General features: G+C 47.3%; 1 protein-coding gene across 4 annotated transcripts; it reads left to right on the plus strand.

Annotated features, from left to right (window-relative positions):
- Positions 1-302: 302 nt before the first annotated feature.
- On the plus strand, positions 303-16,025 carry C8H1orf109 (chromosome 8 C1orf109 homolog). 4 transcript variants are annotated; one of them, XM_033157489.1, is made up of 5 exons: positions 303-564; positions 6,005-6,286; positions 7,211-7,390; positions 8,947-9,065; positions 9,347-9,780. In XM_033157489.1, the coding sequence occupies exons 2-5, from the start codon at positions 6,006-6,008 to the stop codon at positions 9,493-9,495; spliced, it is 729 nt and encodes a 242-aa protein (XP_033013380.1). In that variant the 5' UTR covers positions 303-564; position 6,005; the 3' UTR covers positions 9,496-9,780. The 4 variants fall into 4 exon arrangements, with proteins under 4 accessions (XP_033013380.1, XP_033013381.1, XP_033013382.1 ...); XM_033157490.1 differs by having other exon boundaries at positions 303-516; XM_033157491.1 differs by lacking the exon at positions 9,347-9,780 and adding an exon at positions 15,774-16,025 and having other exon boundaries at positions 304-564.
- The last annotated feature ends 5,409 nt before the right edge of the window (positions 16,026-21,434 follow it).

Here is a 21,434-nt window from a genome sequence, read left to right on the forward strand (position 1 = left end):
AGTCCAGTAGGTAGATTCTGAATCCTGGCAACGGGTGGAGACGCTGTGGGCGGATCCCAAAGTCTGGGCCACCTGCTTTGGGGGTCCCATTGCAGGAGCAGGAATCGGAGCCTGGGATGCTGCTGCTGGATCCATTTGTTCACTACCAGCAATTTACAAACCTGGCCTTGAAAGAGGGAGGAAATGAGCGCTCTGCACATGCTCCAAAGAAGTGTGGTCTGCGTCGCCAGGCAACAGTCGCCTCGCCGCTGCCGCGTCGCCATGGCAACCGAGAAAGAAAGCGGCGCGCGAAAAGCCCGTTCGGCCCATCCCCTTCCCATCAGCTTCGGAGCAACCAGCCAATCAGACGCTCGGGAGAGTGAGTTGGACCAATGGAAACTCGGCGGGAGGTGGCAAAGCGCGCAAGCGCTGATTGAAAGAGAGAAAGGACTACATTTCCCAGCACACCCCACTCCCCACCCAGCGGAGTCCAAGGCCCGAGCGGCACTCGAGTAGCGCCGGCGAGGAAGGGCTGAGGTAGGTCCTTGCCTGGCAGCAATAGGCTTTTGTGCCGGAGAGAAGCAGGTAGGTCAGGAAAGCTGTATTGTCCCTGCTCACCACCACCACCTCCGTCCAAGGAAGGCAAAGCACTTCCTGTGCCATCTTGGGGCGGAGGGATCCGTGTCAGCTTCACCTTATTGTTGTTGTTGTTGTTCAGTCGTTCAGTCGTGTCCGACTCTTCGTGACCCCATGGACCAGAGCACGCCAGGCACGCCTATCCTCCACTGCCTCCCGCAGTTTGGCCAAACTCATGCTAGTAGCTTCAAGAACACTGTCCAACCATCTCATCCTTTGTCGTCCCCTTCTCCTTGTGCCCTCCATCTTTCCCAACATCAGGGTCTTTTCCAGGGAGTCTTCTCTTCTCATGAGGTGGCCAAAGTACTGGAGCCTCAACTTCAGGATCTGTCCTTCTAGTGAGTACTCAGGGCCGATTTCCTTGAGAATGGATAGGCTTGATCTTCTTGCAGTCCATGGGACTCTCAAGAGTCTCCTCCAGCACCATAATTCAAAAGCATCAATTCTTCGGCGATCAGCCTTCTTTATGGTCCAGCTCTCACTTCCGTACATTACTACTGGGAAAACCATAGCTTTAACTATACGGACCTTTGTTGGCAAGGTGATGTCTTTGCTTTTTAAGATGCTGTCTAGGTTTGTCATTGCTTTTCTCCCAAGAAGCAGGCGTCTTCTAATTTCGTGACTGCTGTCACCATCTGCAGTGATCATGGAACCCAAGAAAGTGAAATCTCTCACTGCCTCCATTTCTTCCCCTTCTATTTGCCAGGAGGTGATGGGACCAGTGGCCATGATCTTAGTTTTTTTGATGTTGAGCTTCAGACCATATTTTGCGCTATCCTCTTTCACCCTCATTAAAAGGTTCTTCAATTCCTCCTCACTTTCTGCCATCAAGGTTGTATCATCAGCATATCTGAGGTTGTTGATATTTTTTCCGGCAATCTTAATTCCGGTTTGGGATTCATCCAGCCCAGCCTTTCGCATGATGAATTCTGCATATAAGTTAAATAAGCAGGGAGACAATATACAGCCTTGTCGTACTCCTTTCCCAATTTTGAACCAATCAGTTATTCCATATCCAGTTCTAACTGTAGCTTCTTGTCCCACATACAGATTTCTCAGGAGACGGATGAGGTGATCAGGCACTCCCATTTCTTTAAGAACTTTCCATAGTTTGCTGTGGTCGACACAGTCAAATGCTTTTGCGTAGTCAATGAAGCAGAAGTAGATGTTTTTCTGGAACTCTAGCTTTCTCCATAATCCAGCGCATGTTTGCAATTTGGTCTCTGGTTCCTCTGCCCCTTCGAAATCCAGCTTGCACTTCTGGGAGTTCTCGGTCCACGTACTGCTTAAGCCTGCCTTGTAGAATTTTAAGCATAACCTTGCTAGCGTGTGAAATGAGTGCAATTGTGCGGTAGTTAGAGCATTCTTTGGCACTGCCCTTCTTTGGGATTGGGATGTAAACTGATCTTCTCCAATCCTCTGGCCACTGCTGAGTTTTCCAAACTTGTTGGCATATTGAGTGTAGCACCTTAACAGCATCATCTTTTAAAATTTTAAATAGTTCAGCTGGAATATCATCACTTCCACTGGCCTTGTTGTTAGCAAGGCTTTCTAAGGCCCATTTGACTTCACTCTCCAGGATGTCTGGCTCAAGGTCAGCAACCACACTACCTGGGGTGTATGAGACCTCTATATCTTTCTGGTATAGTTCCTCTGTGTATTCTTGCCACCTCTTCTTGATGTCTTCTGCTTCTGTTAGGTCCTTTCCACTTTTGTCCTTAATTGTGGAAATCTTTGTACGAAATGTTCCTTTCATATCTCCAATTTTCTTGAACAGATCTCTGGTTTTTCCCATTCTGTTATTTTCCTCTATTTCTTTGCATTGCTCGTTTAGAAAGTCCCTCTTGTCTCTCCTTGCTATTCTTTGGAAATCTGCATTCAATTTCCTGTATCTTTCACTATCTCCCTCGCATTTTGCTTGCCTTCTCTCCCCCACTATTTTTAAGGCCTCATTGGACAGCCACTTTGCTTTCTTGCATTTCTTTTTCATTGGGATGGTTTTCATTGCTGCCTCCTGTATAATGTTACGAGCCTCCATCCACAGTTCTTCAGGCACTCTATCCACCAAATCTAAGTCCTTAAACCTGTTTTTCACTTCAACTGTGTATTCATAAGGAATTTGATTTAGATTGTATCTTACTGGCCCAGTGGTTTTTCCTACTTTCTTCAGTTTAAGCTGGAATTTTGCTATAAGAAGCTGATGATCAGAGCCACAGTCAGCTCCAGGTCTTGTTTTTGCTGAGTGTATAGAGCTTCTCCATCTTTGGCTGCAGAGAATATAATCAATCTGATTTCGATGTCGCCCATCTGGTGATGTCCATGTGTAGAGTCGTCTCTTGTGTTGTTGGAAAAGAGTGTTTGTGATGACCAGCTTGTTCTCCTGACAGAACTCTATTAGCCTTTGCCCTGCTTCATTTTGAACTCCAAGGCCAAACTTGCCAGTTGTTCCTTTTATCTCTTGACTCCCTACTTTAGCATTCCAATCCCCTGTAATGAGAAGAACATCCTTCTTTGGTGTCATTTCTATAAGGTGTTGTAAGTCTTCATAGAATTGGTCAATTTCAGTTTCTTCAGCACTGGAAGTTGGTGCATAAACTTGGATTACTGTGATGTTAAAAGGACTGCCTTGGATTCGTATCGAGATCAATCTATCATTTTTGAAATTGCATCCCAGTACAGCTTTCGCCACTCTTTTGTTGACTATGAGGGCCACTCCATTTCTTTTACGGGATTCCTGCCCGCAGTAGTAGATATGATAGTCATCTGAACTGAATTCGCCCATTCCCGTCCATTTTAGTTCACTGATGCCTAGGATGTCAATGTTTATTCTTGCCATCTCATTTTTGACCACATCCAGCTTACCAAGGTTCATGGTTCTTACATTCCAGGTTCCTATGCAATACTTTTCTTTACAGCATTGGACTTTCCTTTCACTTCCAGGCATATCCACAACTGAGCGTCCTTTCGGCTTTGGCCCAGCCACTTCATCAGCTCTGAATCTACTTGTACTTGTCCTCCGCTCTTCCCCAGTAGCATGTTGGACGCCTTCCGACCTGAGGGGCTCATCTTCCAGCGTCATATCTTTTATATGCCTGTTGTCTTTGTCCATGGAGTTTTCTTGGCAGGGATACTGGAGTGGGTTGCCAGTTCCTCCTCCAGGTGGATCACGTTTGGTCCAAACTCTCCACTATGACTTGTCCATCTTGGGTGGCCCTGCACGGCATAGCTCATAGCTTCCCTGAGTAATTCAAGCCCCTTCGCCACGACAAGGCAGTGATCCATGAAGGAGCAGCTTCACCTACAAAATGCCGAATATTTTCGGTATTTAAATCCTCTTAGCAGCCTCGTAAGAGTTTTCTAGGCAGGTGCTGGTGCGGGAAAAAGTCTTGCCCAAAGTCTTGAAAATTATACATTATATGAAATATTTTAAAAAATCATAAAATTTAATACACCACTTGATCGCAAAGAAAACTAAACCTTCAAGGCAGTTTAGGGCGCAGGAGAAAACACGTGGCAGTTTGCTGCCGACTTGGTGGATAAATGAGAGCAAACCGGTTAAAATAGAAAAGCAGCACTTCATGAACTTGCAGCAGGGATTCAAAATAAATAAAACTAGAGCAATATTAAGGATGCAATTCTCTGGGCACTTGCTGGCAGTGCCTGGCATCTCTGCTGCTCCCCCAAATGCCTGATGGGGATCAGAGGAGGTTTTGCCAGCCTGTGGAAGGAGGAGGAAGATCTGTATGTGGACCTTCCAGGCAAGAGTGTTTCAGGCCTTGGCAGCCACTGTGTAAAAGGTCCTGCTGTATAGCATAAAGGGAAATCAGTCGCTTAAATTTGGGAGTGTGCTGCATTGGGCACCATGGGGTTGCGACACTTGCAGCATCCAAGGCTACAAAGCTGAGCAACTTTATTCTCAGATTGTCATGCAAACACTGAATGCTCCAGAGGCCATCCCAATACTTCTGGTATGATCAGTGTCCTGACACCTAAGAACAAACCAAGAACAAACTTAGTTGGGCTCTAAGGTGCTACTGGAAGGAATTTTTTATTTTGTTTTGACTGTGGCAGACCAACACGGCTACCTACCTGTAACTGACACCTAAAGTGACTGCTGGATGGCACTTCAGTGGAGGTGGCAAAGTTGTCATTCTTTGCTGCCTTCAGCACTTCTTGGCAGGCAGAATTATGTAAACTACCAAGCACTCAGTCAGCTTTTGTACAAGTTTCCTGCCACCCGCACTCTGGTCATCTACCAGCCGCCGCAGCTCAGTAAACAAAGTGCAGAGCAGACTCTGAGACATCAGAGGACTCCTGGGAGCAATTGTCTCAATATCCCATCTCACAGCAGCACCCCATGAGACCCAGGCTTTGACTGGATCACCAACTTTATCCACTGGAAACCCGCACCATCCCAGCCTGCTGAGCATTCTGGAATCTACTAGGTTCCATTAATCTCTGGGGGCAGACCATAGAATTGCTCTGCAACCCCTGCAGAGTGGGTCTGCTGCCCAAAGTTCATATGTTCTGGCCATGACAACAGGGTTACCATCATCCTTCCTATATCCTCACATCCCTCTCCCTGCTAAGAGTAAACACTAAATCAAGAGTATGTTGGGATGGGCAGATGGCAATGTGAGACATTCCATGGAGGCCATGAAATCCTGAGGTATCCTAAGCATGGATAACTGTTAAGTACCCATGAGGCTAGCTTGATGATGGAAGCATTATCTGCTTGTAGCAGTTAGGCTGTGCTAGTATTGCTTCAGAAAGCAGTATTAAAATGCACTGTAAATGACCGGCATGATAGACTGTGGCTGAGAAGTTCACCTAGCAAATCCAGTTGGCTATAGGACTTGAGAAGGAAATTTTAAAAAAATGAAAAAGCAGAATCCTTTTATTAACTTGGTTAATGATAGCATGAGGAAATCCCAGCTAGCAACTTTCAGCTCTTCTAGAAAAAGGCAGGGAAGATGGGTTTGTTCTCCTCCAAGCTTTACCAAACTCTGAGGGATGAGGGACATAGTTGGCACTCTCCTGGTGTTGTATTAAACTAGGATTTCATTTTAAACCAGGTATTCCTTTATTTAAAAAAGATACACAGTAGCGCATGTGTGTGTCTTGTGTTTGATTGTTTGTTTGTTTGTGTGTGTGTGTGTGTGTATGGTTTTGATTCAGTTTTGATTCAACCTACTGCTATGACTTAACTAACTTGTTTTGAGTCCTGCAAATATGTTTGATGCTCTGCAAAAGGAAATTTCTGCTTTGTTTTTGATGCAGATGTGTGACAAGCCAAGTGAGGGGAAGGGCAGGTTGAGCCAAGCCTGGTGTTGCTGGAGTCTTGTTACCTGGGCTGCTTCTTGACATGACTTCTGTGTTTTGTTTCCAGAATGGCTTCTGGGGGCTCCAGTTCCCTGCACACCATTCACGGTGCCCTGCAGGAATGTTTCCATGCTCTCCAGGAGCAACACGAGGCCTGGAAGAGAGTGCTAGCTGCCTGCACACCTCTTCTCAGTTCCTTGGCCAACCTGGCTGAGCAGATGCAGGCCTCCCAGAAGGTCTCCTTTGCCAACACCCCCCTGCGAGACTTCCCAGATCTGCCAGAGAGGCTGAGGCACAAGCAGCAATGTGCCATGGAGGCTTTGCTGGAGGAGCTGCAGCAGGACCACCTGTAAGGGCATCTGCTTTGCATTGTGGGTAGGGCAGATGGGAGGGGGAATTGCAGCTCTCTAGGTCATTCACAGTGTGAAAAAAGTTCCTGTCAAAATTATTTGGCAGCTGGCAGTTTTTTGCAGGCATGAACAATTCTATATTATTACTCTATAACTTAAAACTGTGGCATCTTAAAAGTACATCTAAATTTATCTGGGTTGGAGCCAGATCTTAAGTTAATTGAACTTAATTCCCACTGAAATCAAGTAAATTCCGCTGATTTTGTCTGGCTGCAGTCAGTTATTTATGTAGCACTTTCCCAGTTAAAAAAGTAGTTTCATGTTTTTACTTATTTTCATAACAGCAGCCCACATGGGGTAGCTCAGTCTGCTCCCCTTGGCTCTACCCAGTGAGCTTTGTGGCAGTTCCTAGTGAGCTGCCCAAGCTCAGCTCACCGTTTGCATTGCAACAGGTTGAATTTAGGTAAGACCTTTGTTCAAATTAGCAACGTTTGTCTTTTGCTCAAGTTGTCTACACAGCTTTTAGAGCAGGCATAGGCAAACTCGGCCTTCCAGATGTTTTGCGACTACAATTCCCATCATCACTGAGCACTGGTCCTGTTAGCTAGGGATGGTGGGAGTTGTAGTCCCAAAACATCTGGAGGGCCGAGTTTGCCTATGCCAGTTTTAGAGAATCAGCCAAAAATTTCTCACCTCCAACATGAGCTTGGGCAGCAGAGATGTGCAAGCCAGATTCTCATCCCTTCTTAAACTTGTGCAAGGCCCTTCAGACAGTATGGCGGAAGTGCAAACATGAGAGAATGTAACAATGTATGATGAAAGCCAGTATTAGCACACTTAAAATGAACCAGTAGTTGCTCTGGGTGATTGATCTCTATGCGAACCACCTAGAATGTGACATGAGTGGTCTTTGTTTTGTGTAGAATGGAGCTCCAGAAAGTGAGAGATACTGTTGGGGTCCGTGTGGACAGCGTTTTCCGACTCTGTGAGCAGCCAGGAGATAGCCTAAGCCTGGAGACGACCTTCCAGCGCTCTGCATCATGCCCCTCATTGGCAGACATGCTAGAGTGGCTTCTGGATGTTGAAGAATTTTACCACCGTGTGTATCCTTTGAAAGAGTTCTGCACCTGCAAGTTCCTCGTGTTCTCCAGAAACATACCTTTATTAAAATGCTTATCTATGCAGCCTTTATGTCTGTTTTGAAAAAGACCCGCAAGATAGCTAACAGTTCAGTTTAGCAGTAAACACTGAAACACAAGCCAGTAAAAGAAAACAACATTAGCACACCAGAATTCTTGTTGCCTCCAGCTCTGGATAAGATGCCTGACTGTTGATTCAGTTGTCAGTTGTGAGAGTTTCAGGGCCCCAGCCCCAAGGCCATTCTCCCACCACTTTTCAAGCTGTGCAAGTGCGGGGGAGCCCTCTGCCCCCAGAAACACTCACATTTCCTTCCATGGAGTTCAGCTCTTATCATCGCCCCTGAAAAGCTCCTGTTGAGAGCATCTGGCAAGATGTAAATTTACCCAATAATCCTGTGCTGTACTGCTCTCATTTGTCTCTCTGATTTGTGTAGCTTGAAGTTATTGTGCCACCTCCTTTGACTGAGGTCTGTCGGGGTTTGGGTGCTGGAGCTCCTCGTGCACAAACTTGGACTGCTCATGCACGAGGTACCAGTAGCGGGGAAAGCGGCCAGCGTTCCGCGTGCTTTTGAGCACGGGCGCCGGCCAAGTCTCACAATCCGAAGGAAGCTGAGTAAGCCGGGTGATGACTCCGAAGGTGCATGAGTTCTTAATTGCCTTCTAACTAAAATATTGCCTCGAGAAATAGAAGATACCCTGAATCTGAATAGATAGATCAACTCAAGGAAATTAAAAAATTTACCTTAAACCTTTTACTCCCCTTTTTACCCCAAAGAAAGACAGACACCGGTTATATCTTTAGTGGCTTTGGCAGAACCCGCATAGGCTCGTCCCCTAAGCTAAGTTCTCCTAAGCTCAAAGTCCCTGCGCGCCCAATCTTCCGCGAGGCTAACTAAATAATACTAAAACCGAAATATCTTCCGCAAGCCTAGCCCTAGGCTAAACCTAAAAGAAACCTAACTAAAGCTAAACCGAATGATCTTCCGCGATCTAACTCTAACTAAAGGAAAAACCCATCCAACCCATCCAGCCCGCTCCCAATACCCTTAAACTAAACTAAGGCAGAACGTCGTCTAACTGAACCAAAAGAACATAGGAAAAACGTGCCTAAGCGGGGGAGCCTCAGCCTTTTATTAGGAACAAACGTGACATCATGATCAATGCCTCAACCAATAAAATCACTGTTGCTGCCCTCCAAAAAGGCGGGAAGCAAGTTTAACGCTCATTAATAACTTTGAACATGACCGGGACTACAAAATAAAGGCGGATTAATCTCATTGGTGAACCAAACTATTCATTCTTACTTTCGCTTTCGCTTTTGCGCGTAGTGGTACCAAAAGTAGTTCCCGAAAACCTCATTAAACAAATAAATAAATGTGGATCCTATGGCGGATCCGTGCAACGTATCCCGACAGAGGTCCTTTGGGCTTTCCCCATTTTCATCTAGCAGGGTGAGTGGAAATGAGTCTCTGCCATTCCACTTTGAGCTGGCTGCTTATCTGTCCTTAACTCCTGAAAAGATACTTGGGGCTCAAGTTTCTCCTCCTTCAGGTCAGCTACACGAACTTGATGGAGATGCAAACTCTTCCAAAGGCCTGGGAGCAGGTGCTACAGCAGGGCCTCCAAAACACAGCAGAAGGTAATGATACCAATGTGGAACATGTCTTTGGCGATGAGGTGGGGTCAATAGCAAACCAAAACCCTCAGCTTCTTGTAGCTGGATAAAGGTATAGTACTGTGAATATGGAGGCTTCATTTTTGGGTATCATAAATGTTAATACTGGGAAACAGCCACCAACAGGCCAATCATCTGTGAACAGGTGCACAGCTGAACCAATATTGGCCTATAGAAAACGACAGTGCTTTGCACCTGCAGTATCCCTGCTTTGGAGTCTTACCCATAGCCTGTTCCTCACAAAGAGCCCTCTTCTGATCTGTCTCTCAGAAGTGTTGCTGAAGGTCTCCTCCTTTCTGGAAGCTTTTTGAGGACATGGAACTTGCTCATCTTCCCAAGAGAGGCCAGCTTTCCCAGGACAGCTCACCACCATGTGAAGAGGACCAGACCTTAAACAGAGCTGCTTTTAGTTCGGATGGAGCTTGCCAGCCCCACAGTCAGAAGATGCACAATTCTGGATCCTGCTCTGGGTGAGGACCTGGGCTGGTGCTGGCCCTCAGATTTGAAATGAAGAGTATGTGAACCAGTAGCCTGGGATCGTTCCTTATTGAGCCACATGCCACCATTTCTGGTAGGCGTCTCTTTGTAAATTAAACTTGATGACACACCCTTGGAGTGCAAAATGTCCTTTTTCCTGTTGTGCCTGTAGCTGTCCAGAGTGGTCTGTGGGCTAGTTTCACCAGAAGATCAACCAGGTGTCCTTTTTTCCAGGAATAGATGCACATAGCCTGGATGAATTTGTATTTGGTCACAACAAAGAGACAAAATTTCTACATACCCTAATGACAGTTGGTCATGGCACCAGACAGAGGAGAAGTAATGTGCATCATTTAAGTGGCTCTCAGAAACAAGTGTAAAATGTAAGTGTTGGTGAACTGATTTGGAACAGTGACTACATTTCTATCAAATTCAACAAATGGGGAAGAATGTCTAAGATAAAAGGAATTGGAAGAAGGTCAATATAGCAATGCTGTTATACAAATCTATGGTGCAACTGCACCATATGCAGAAATGCAGAAATGGAAAAGGTTCAGAAAAAGGCTACCATAATGATCAAGGGGATGTAACAGCTGCCCTATGAGGAACAGTTACAATATTTGGGGCATTTTAGTTTGGAAAAAAGGCAAGTAAGGGGTCTGGGTGAACTTGGGACCATCCAACAAAGCTGAATGTTGGAAGATTCAGGATGGAAAAACAAAGTACTTCTCACAACATATAGTTAAACTATGGAATTCATTGCCATAAGATGTAGTAATGGCTACCGAATTGGATAGCTTTAAAAGACGCAGGTGGCGCTGTGGGTTAAACCACAGAGCCTAGGGCTTGCTAATCAGAAGGTCGGCAGTTCGAATCCCTGCGACTGGATGAGCTCCCGTTGCTCGGTCCCAGCTCCTGCCCACCTAGCCGTTCGAAAGCACGTCAAAGTGCAAGTAGATAAATAGGTACCACTCTGGTGGGAAGGTACACGGCGTTTCCGTGCCCTGCTCTGGTTCGCCAGAAGCGGCTTAGTCATGCTGGCCACATGACCCGGAAGCTGTATGGCGGCTCCCTCGGCCAGTAACGCGAGATGAGCGCCACAACCCCAGAGTCGGACACGACTGGACCTAATGGTCAGGGGTCCCTTTACCTTCACCTTAAAAGAGAATTATACAATTCATGTCTCCTAGCCATGATGGTTATGTTTTACCTCTACTGTCAGACACACTATTGCTCTGAATGCCAGTTGCTAGAGTCACAAGTGGGAAGGGAACTATTGCATGCAGATCCTGCTTTGGCGCTTCCTGTGCACATCTGGTTGGTCACTGTGAGAACAGGATGCTGGACTGAATGAACTCCCTTTGGCCTCTTAGAGTTTTAGGAATTGCCTTGCAGTTTGCAGTTGTTAGGAGCAAAGATTAAAAGGCTTGTGCCTTATCCCTCCCACAGCTTTCTACCACTTTGGGTGGAAGTGCCGTTCCCCTTGAGAAGCAGGCTTGAGCAGTCAGCTACTGTAAATCAGTTTTGTATGTATTACTTCAGTGGTACAATTAAATTGCAAAGTGTCCTGTCTCAACAGCCCTGTGAAGAAGGTTGGTAATTTTCCAGTTTCTATACTGTGGCATCACTGTATCTAAGGAAGGAAACTATTCAGTTTTTAAAGTGTTTGTGACTGTATAACAAAATGTGATTGAGTTCTTACTGCTTACCTGCATGCTGTGTGTCCACTTGAGGGCGCTTGCAGACCTTCCTACAGAGGGAGCGGCTGGGGCAAAGCAAAACCCTTTGCCTCTCTTACTTGGCACATTAGGTCAGTGGTCGTTCCTCATTTCATACTCTGATATTTTAAACAGCCCTGCTGCGCACCTTCTAGAGGAAGATCCAACCTCTGCGCAATGGGAAAAATCACCTGCCTTCTAACATAATTGGTTTATTTGATTATTTATAACATGTTATTGTGAGATGTCTTGAAAGCTGGGATGGAAGTCATTACATTAACATGTTAAACTCACCCTGGTTTTATTCTAACTCCTTTGTGCTTGTTTCTCTTATTGCATTTCTTAAAAGGCTCCTAAAAACTTCTTAAAATTAAATAGCCCAGTGCTTTTAGCTCCTGGTCCTTCTTTACTGCATTTTCTGTCTCTTTTCCTTTTACCAAATGCATTTTTATCATCCCATATTATAATACTTAAAATACACTAAGCAGCTTGGAGTGGGTGATGGCAGCAGAAGGTTTACCATCTCATACAAACACACCCTTGCTGCCTCTAGGAGTGAGCAGTGCAGGGCTCCAGCAGGACACGTGACCAGCAGGTGCCTTTGATCCCTCCCATCTGCATCAAAGCTGTGCATTCCTACGGTCATCTGTGCTTGTGCTTGTTACCCACAAAACACCTGTCACTGTTAACATTGCACGCCTCTACTAATGTAGTGTTTCTGGCTGGAAATGGTGATGGATGGATGGACACATGAAGGCAGCCCAAGAGCATCCTGCACAGCTGCTGCAAGGAGCTTTAGAGGAGCTTCCCTGCATTTGGTGTTGTGACTGTTGAAGCAACGAGCTGTGCTTCTGCCTCTTGTGCTCAGAACATCAGCTCTCCCACCGGCTGGGTCTGCACTTGGCTGTAGCATTCTCTCTTCCATGTGGCCTCCAAATAAATCAGTCAGAAGAGCAACCTGTTTCAGCAAAGGCAAGAAGAATGCAAGAAGTGGCTGTAGGAGGGTCTACAGACTCTGAAGCTAGAGCAGGGTTTCCCAAACTTGGGTCTCCAGCTGTTTTTTGACTACAACTCCCATCATCCCTAGCTAGCAGGACCAGTGGTCAGGGATGATGGGAACTGTAGTCCAAAAACAGCTGGAGACCCAAGTTTGGGAAACCCTGAGCTAGAGAAAGGTATCTATGTATCTGCCCCAAATGCTTTCTGTCCATCTTCACGCACCCTGCAGAAATATGTCCTTCAGGCTAGTTGTGAACATGGCTGTGTCATATTAGCAAACATGCTTAGCTTGCGTTCTCATTTGCTTTGGTGGATCTGGCAGGGTTTATCACATCTTGCCGGCAGTGCGTGGAAATGGCAGCCTTGTCACATTTCTGGGGCCAAGCCCACAGCTGACATTTCTGGATCACGCCCCACCCCCACCCCACACAATCACTCTGGAGCGATGTCATGATTTCTGCTGGAGGGTGTTTTGGGGAGTGGAGGGTGCCTGAGAGGTGCCACTCACCCCAGCAGAGCAAAAGCCAAGCCCGTCTCAGACTGCGCCCAGCTGCAGACCTGAAACCAATTAGGCAGGGCGGTGTGCCTTTCCGAGGCAGTAACCCAAAACCGTCACACACATTAGGCTGAGGTGGACGTCAAGAGGCAGTTGGAATTCGTTACAGAGCAAAACACACAACTTGTGGCGCTGAAACAGAACCATCAGGTTCCGCTCGTACGACCCCTTCACATCAGAAAGCTTAATAGAATTATCCCATCAGGGGACATTTGTTGAAGGTCAATTTATTAAAGACAAATGGAATCTTATAAAAACAACAGAGTCTTGTGGCACCTTAGAGGCTCGCTAATTAACGTAATTATGGTGTAAGCTTCTATATGCCGTAAGAAGGCACTTTGTTGCTTTTTGCGGCAGTGGGCTGATGCAACTATTCTGTCCTTCTGGAAATGCCAAAATGTGGTTTGTTCCAGAGGGGGTGGAAAGGGCCAGATGGGATTGTGAATGGACCCCTCAGAATAAAAGAGTCCCGAAGAGCCACTCTAAACCACCTTCTTAGATAAATGAGAAGATTAAGCTGCCTTACAGTGAATAAGACAATGAGGTCATCTAGGTTAGTTTTCTTTACTCTGGCGGTGGCAGCAGCAGACCCTCAAGGACTTGGGCAGAGGGAGGCCTTTTCCAGCACCTGCTATTGATTCTCTTGTAAGTGCAGTTGCTGCTTCTAGACTGGGAAGGTCTTTTGCATTCTTGGTGTGCAGGAGGAGAATGGTGCCATTTTCTGTGTGGTGAGCTGAGCTTCCTTTTTGTTCTGCCCATCTCTCCCCCCTCCTCCCTGGCAGGAGCGCCCAACCCACCAGAGTACTGAAATAGGTGGTGCTCCTTGTTTGACTGAGTCCCACCAAAAAGTCATTGGGGGAGACAGAGAACGAAGCCTTGGTTTGTGCAGGATTTCTGATGCTATGCATGCCCACGAGGTGCTTTCTCACAGCCTGCCACAAGGTGGAAACATCCTGGCTGTTCCTTCCTTCGCAGTTTTGCTCCTTGCCCAAAGGCAGCTGCATGTGGGCTGGCTGAAGGCCCAACAGCGGAGAAGGGAGAGGAATTAGATCTCATTTAAGCCCACTTTGGTTGTAAATAAACTATAATCACTTCAAATGTTTTGCTTAATAAGGAAAGGATGTTAACCATTAGGCAAACACTCAGCGAGCGCGTTACTGCCAGACTAGAGATACCAAAGGGGAAGGCGATTCAACCCAAGCTGTTAAAACAAACCATTTGCGGGTCTGCAAAAGGCGGGTTTGTATTTATTTAGATCTGGCCCCTTTCCGGGTCCAAATAATCAAAATTCGCATTGGGGATGGAGGGGAGAGGAGAGTTAGTATCACTTCTGTAATGCCCCAAGGGAGAAGAACTGCACAAACCAGGATCTGCACATAAAGAACTGCTGATTCCCCCTTTCCCCGCTTCTGTGGCAATTTTGTACCTCCCCCGTCCCCAAAGCCTTTCAATAAGAACTGTAGCCTGGTTCACAAATGGGGGCAGATTACTTGCAAGGGTGAATGATGCCGTTGCATTAGGTTGTGACAGAGGGAGAGAACGGAAGGAGGGCTGCTGCTCCACTGACTCTGCTGAGAGACTGGGTCTCTATGGCTCTTCCTCAGCCATTACCCAATAGCATCCACTCTGTCAGGTTGCAGCAGTGTGAGAGATGGGATTGGGAAGCAGGGATACTTTGCTGGCTGTGCTGACAAAACAGCTGCCTTTGGCTCTCCCTCATCAGTGGCAGCCATTCTGCCAGGCTGCAGAAGAGAGGGAACGAAGGGAAGCAGGTCCGCTCCACCGGTTCTACTGAGAGATTTGGCTGCTTTTCTGTCTCTGAACTGACCTATCCCAGCTGGTCCATGTCGGTACTTTGTAACTGAGAACTGGTGCTTGACTATGCTTTTCTCCCTCTCTCCCTCCGCCTTTGTTTATGTTGTATTCCTTAAGGACAGGAACTGGTGTTTGTTTGTTGATCTGTAACCACTCTGGGAGCCCTTTTTGGCGGAAGAGGGGGATTTTAAAAATCTTTAAATAAATAAAATAATCAACAATACAGTATTTCTCACATACATGTGTGCTGCATGTGTGCACTCGAAAGCATGCAAAGGGGAGCTGTTAGCAACCGGGGAATGAGAATTTCAATGGCTGCTGGGAAGATCATCTCCAGGACTCGTCTACTGCCACACTGAGCAATGACCCTTCCAGAGCTGTCTTCCTCCTCCATCCTCTTCTCCTCCTCCATCATCTCTGCTGGTCTTTTTCCATCTGGCCAGCAAGAGGACCGGCTGACTCATAGCTGCTTCAGCGGAAAGTACCCAAGAGACCCTTGACCTGTGGGTGCTGCAAGACATCCTACTCAGGACGCCTGGAGACAATCGTGGGGGGGGGGGTTAATGTTTTATGGGCTTCTGTTAGGCCCAAGATTTAATGTTGGTAGTATGTTATTTTTCTGTTTTTTGTGATTCTATTTTTGTATTTTGTTGTAAGACATTATTCATTATAAGAGGTTTATTTAATTTTATTGAATATTTTTTGAGATGCTTTCATTAACACTTAAATTTTGTTACTTTTCATAACTTAGTGAATTATGTAAAAAAAATTCCTTGCAAACTGCCTTGGCCATAGTTTACTATGGAAAAATGGCGTACAGATAAGTTATGATGTTGATGATGGAACATTTGGCACTTCCAGGCAGATTTATTTCTTTTTGAGCGTCAAAGGGAAACATTTTTCCTTCCAGTGTTGCCTGTGGATTGCTGCTACCGGTACTTTGTTCTTCTCTGACCTTCCACCCACCAGCATGAAGGGGCAGTTGGCTTTCCCCCATAAGAGTCCAGGCACTATAACTGTCTCATCCATAGGTGTGTGAGTGATCAGGGATCTCATAGTTGCCATGGTCTGACTTTAATGGGATGTGTTGCTCATTCCCCAGAACAGATTACAGGCAAGGACAGAAAGATGCTGTGAGGACCTCTGCCAACTCTCTTGACTTGGGTGAAATAAGCCAGTTGCACAAGTAGAGAAGATCAATAACAGCTGGAGAAAAAGCCAAGAACAGCAGCAAATAGATATGGTTCTCAACATTTTTTGAGGAAACCATTCAAGCAGCATGTTTTGTTGAGGTGGATTAGAAAAAAAATTCCCCAAGCAGTTTTTATCAAGAAGCACCCAGCATTTCCCTTAACAAAAGAGCGTTCTCGAGACGCTTTGAGTACCATGTTCATTGGGCAGCTGCCTCTTCTGTTGCTGTTTTTCTGGGCTGATGAACCAATGAACATGTGGTAGCAATTGGCGCATGCTACTTTCTCTGACATCATGACTGAGGGTTAGAGTTGAGCCAGAAGCCTGGGAGAAAGAAGGGGGCATTTTGGAGGGGGGGGGGTTGGAATCCTGGACTCTGATTACAAAATGTTATTTATGAAGTGGTGAGCTCATGAGCAGCCCTGGTACTGCCAAATTTAAAGGTTTTTTCATCTAACAGAATGAACATAATTTTAACATGAATATCCAAGCAAAGACCCATGGATTCTGGACAGCTTTATGGACACAAGCAATAAATTCTGGGCTCAAGAGCCTCTCCAAGCTGAGTGAAGTGGTGGTAAAATGACAAATGCAGTTCAATGTAAAGAAGTGCAAAGTGATGCATGTTGGGGCAAAAAATTGTTAAATTTCATATATGCACTTCTAGGATCTGAACTGGACGTGACTTACCAGGAGTCATAGTGGATAGCTCAGTGAAGATGTTGGCCTAGTGTGTAGCAGTTGTGGAAAAGGCAAATTCCATGCTAGAAATAATTAGGAAAGGAATTTAATATAAAACTGCCTGTAATGCTGTTACGCAACATTATGGTGCAGCCACTTTTGGAATACTGTGTACGTTTGTGGTGGCCTCATCTCAAAAAGGATATTGTAGAGTTGGGAAAGGTTCATAAAAGGGTACAAAAATGATCAAAGGGATGGAGCAACATCCTTGTGAGGAAAGGCTGCAGTATCTGCCACCAGAAACTTTAGAGAAAAGGTGAATAGGACACGACATGATGAAAGTTTATATAATTATGTGTGGCATGGACGAAGCGGGTAGAGAAAAGTACCCCCTCCCATAACAGTAGAACTTGTGGACATCCAATATTGGAAATTCAAGACAGATAAAAGAAAGTACTTCATGTAGCTCATAGTTAAACTATGGAATCCGCTCCCACGAGAGACAGTGATGGGTACCAACTTATATGGCTTTACAAGAAGCAAATTCAGGGAGATTCCATGGCTTCTAGCCATGATGATTATGCTCTGCTTCCACAGTTGGAAACAGCAATGATTCCGACAATGGTGGAGGAACGGGGGTGCGGGGGGATTGCACTGCGGCACAATCCTGGCACGGTGGCATTGTGGCTGCCCCCCCCCCAGCGCTGGGCACCACGCCCCTGCAGACGGCGTGCCATGCTCCCAGGACGCGTGCCACCCACGCCCATGCCTGCTCTCCGCCCCCCCCCCCCACCGGAGCTTGAAGCTCTGCCACTGGCTTCCAATCACCTGTTGCTGGAAACCACAGTTGGGGAGAGTGCTCTTATGCCGGAATCCTGCTTGTGGGTTTTCCAAAAGAGGCCTCTGGTTGGCTACTTTAAGAACGGAATGCTGGACTAGATGGGCCATTTGCCTGGTCCAGGAGGCTCTTCTGTTATGTGATGTCACCGGGCACACTGACCAGATGCTTGTGCAGCCCACCGCTGTAGATGCTGTTGTCTAAACGCCAACAAGTGCAGAAGCCAGCAGGGGAAATATTGTGTGAATGCGATGACACCTAAATCCCTCAATTGCTAAGGAAAGGCATTGCATTTATTGCACAGTAAAGCAGTTTGTCTGTGTGGATGTTCTGCCATGTCAGTTCTCACAAGGCCTGATTGTAAGCAAGAGATTGGTTTCTGTGATGCTCTTTTGTACATCCCTGCAAAGGAGTCTCACAGATGGGAGGGGAAACTCATCCTGTACAGATTCTCTCCCCCTGCCCTTTTTGCTTTCCTTTTTGAAAAACGTGGCTTGCATTAAACTTACTATGTTTTCTTTGAAAAAAATTATGTGTATGTATTTCCACATTCCAAATTTGGAAGATTTAAAATGTATAAATAATCCAATAATTTGGGGGCACTGCAATAAGATTTCATTTGAGGAGATAAATCACCCTCTCATTTACATGCTTAATCCATTCCACATTTCATTCACCAGCCTTCTTGGAAAAGGCTCAAAGGTATTTCTCCGAAGGATCTGTTTTTTGCAACTTCTCCTGCTGCTGCTCAGCCTGGAGGCAGAAATAGAGCTCCACCCTAGGGCCAAATGTTGCACCCAGATGTCACAGAGTCAGCCTTCTTCCAAGAATGCAACAGCTTCCCTGGGTCTGCTGTCATCCCTACCAGGCTGGGCAAGGAGGAGGATGGGTGTGCCTCTTTTGGAACTCTTCTGCCAGCCGGGTGTGTGTGTGTGTGTGTGTGATTGGGACCAAATCCCCACCCAACCATGACTGACCTAGGGCAAGTCATTATCTCTCAAGCAAACTACATCACAGGTTTGTTGGGAGGAGAAAACGTGATGACCTTGTGTGAGTGCAGGGCCGTCTTTAGCAGATGCGGTGCCAGGGTGCAAATATCCGCTCAGCGCCCCCAAATTACCACTCTGGGGGGGGGGTGAAGCTGCGCACTGCCAGCCATGGGGTGTGTGCAACTTTCCCCCATGCCGCTGCAGGAGATTAATCCCTGCAGTGGCTTTGGGGGGGAAGCTGCGTGCCCGCCAGCCATATAGTTGGCGGGGCACAGCTTCCATCCTAAGCTTTTGCAGGGATTGCTCTCCCGCGGAGGCTTGGGAGGCAAGCTGCATGCCCACCAGCCATATGGTTGATGGGGCGCAGCTGGTGGGCGTGCAAGGAAAGGGGATGCCGCTGGCAAAGCCGCGCAGCTCCCCCACTCGCTGGGGCGCCCCTGAGAGGCCGGCGCCCTGGCGCAATGCACCACTAAGCTGTATGGGAAAGACGGCTTTGTTTGAGTGACTGCACTGAGCTCTGTGGAAGACAGATGTGATGAACCAAAGCATGCTGTAGAGACTGCCATAGAGGAAGGAAGAGCCTTGGACTGTGACGTGGCCATTGCCTGTGATGACAGCTGGGGTTCCTGGAGGCTCCATCACCCCCTGGTTCTGCCCCGTCTCCCAAAGTCTGCCAGGTGGAGCTTGGCTTCCTCTCTCCTGCCCTGAGGTTTGTGATCCTCTTGCCCAACACAGGAAGGTGTGTTCAATGACGCCATCCAAGGAGCTTGCCCACCCTTCTTCCTCAGGTCCTGTTCTGCTTTGTGTCCAGGAGAAACAAATCTTGTTTTGTCTGCTCCAAAGGCTGAAGAACAGGTGTGGAGACACCTGCATCTGTTGAGACGTTGCAGAACTTGGCAGCTTGAGCTTCTCTCTCTCTCTTTATAGGCTCAAAGCATTTTTCCAGTGTGATAAATTATCCATCCAGTTGTCAGCAGATGAAGATAGCAGGTTTTATGGACTCACCAGCACTTTAGAGAGGGGGTGGGGGCAACAGATGCAGGAGGCCAAGGAAAGAACCCTACTTCCAGGCATGGCAAGATATGGCTGGGGCATGTCAGCGTCTCCCCACAGTTGTGAGTGATGGCCTGACAAATAGGGATGGACTCTTTTGATTCTTGGGAATAGGGCAGCATGGCAGGAGTGGAGAGTGAAAAGCCCAGGCCAAAATTTTATTTATTGAATTTATATCACACCTTCTTCCCCAAGGAGCGTAAGGTGGCATACATGGTTTCCCCCCACCCCAGTTATTCTCCACAACAACCCCGTGAGGGAGGTTAGGCTGAGAGACTGAAACTGGCTCCAGTGAGCTTCATGGCTGAGTGGAGGTTTGAGGCCTGGCCTCCCAGGTCTTAGTCCAACATGGTTTGTTGAGGCTGACAGTGAAGTTGAATTCTCTTGCTGCCACCAGCACCCTTACTGACACTCAAGTCACAGCAAAGAGCCAGGAAGCAACAGGAAGGCATCAGTGGGAAAGGGCAAGTGAGCATGAGCCAGGCTGGGATGTCAATTTCTACCAGCCAGTGGCCACTGTCTTGGGAGTGGGCAAAACTACCCCTCAGTTCTTTGGCTTGTGGCTACTCCAGGCTGACTCCTTCCTTTCCCCAATGCAGCCCAGCCCAAGTTCTGGGGCCATCAGCTTTGATTGATTGGTTGGTTGATATGCTGCCTTTGTACACTACTCAGTAGCCATAAAATCTCAGAACAGCATAAAAGCCGTTCATCAGAGGAGAAAAGAAATGTAACAAAACACAGCAGGGCCGCTGTACTCACAGGTCTTAAAACTTCCAGAACCCCATAGAGCCATAAAAGACGCCAACGTTAAAAAGATTAAAAGGCCCTGAGAAAATATAAATATAAAAAGGTCTTCAGTTGGCACAAAAAAAAAGCCACAGCAGAGATGTCAGGTGAGCCTTTCTGGAGGATGGGGATGCTTCAGGTGGCTCCCATTTTTGCCAGCTACCTGTTGCCAAACCTCCTTTGCTGGAGGCAGCCAGGCAAGGGCCTGAGAAGGTGACTTGAATGTCTGTGTGGGCTTCCTTGGGAAGAGGCATCAACTCCAAGCCCAACCATATGCAGGACTCGAGGCAAGAAGGGAGGAGGGGGCACCTCATCACCCCCTCTTTCCTGCTTCACTCAGTGCCAGGCTCCCATAAGAGGTGAAAAGCTGGTGGTGGTCTTTGCAGAAGTGACGCACCAATAGCTTTCTTTAGCTGTGCTTCCTGCATTGCAGGGGGTTGGACTGAATGACGCCCTGGGTCCCATCCCGACTCTACACATTTCTAGGATTCTAGGCTTCCCTGATCCTGTGTGTTGGTGGAAGCACATCTGACCACCCCTCCCTTTCAGTTTGCCTGGCAGGAACGGAAAAGGGCCAACCATCATTAGCGCCTTAGAGACCCCTCCTGATGAGACATTTTCAGCAGATGCGCTACTGAGTTTTGAGTTCTGAGAAGCTCAGCCTGAGCTGGCCCTCCTCATGCCTTTTATGGACAACAGGAACACCAGAATTGGGGGAAAGGTGCCAGCGGGGGTGGGGCGTCGGTGTGCCCACAATTCACTGTGGCTGACTCTTCTTGACAGCTGTCTCCACCACGTCCCACTTGTGGGGAGCCACATCCCTTGAACCAGCTCTTCACTCTCTCTCCAAACCACTGTCTGGCTGAGGAGTGAGAAGTTCTGCCTTCCCCGCAGGGTGTCAAGCTGTGGATAGGAAGGAGGAGCCAGTTGGCAGGGAGGCAGGCCCCACAGTGGAGCCAGGGGGAGGGGGGCACCGTGGCAGATGGGGATAGGGGGGCAGCAGTGCTTTCAGTTCCTCATCTTCCTCCTGGCACTGCAGGGTTCCAGGGGTTGGAGCACCATACCATATTCCAGGCAATAGAACAAGCAGGCACTCAGGGCTGTGGGTCAATCGCTTCCTAGACAGAGACTTCTTTGCTTTGAAGGTGCACAGGCGGTGATTCTCAGGTTCTGGTTGCATCCAGTGCATCCCCAATGCAGGTTTGGGAAGTGGTGTGTGCATGGTGTTGG

The sequence above is a fragment of the Lacerta agilis genome, chromosome 8 (genome assembly GCF_009819535.1).
Source record: "Lacerta agilis isolate rLacAgi1 chromosome 8, rLacAgi1.pri, whole genome shotgun sequence".
NCBI lineage: Eukaryota > Metazoa > Chordata > Lepidosauria > Squamata > Lacertidae > Lacerta > Lacerta agilis.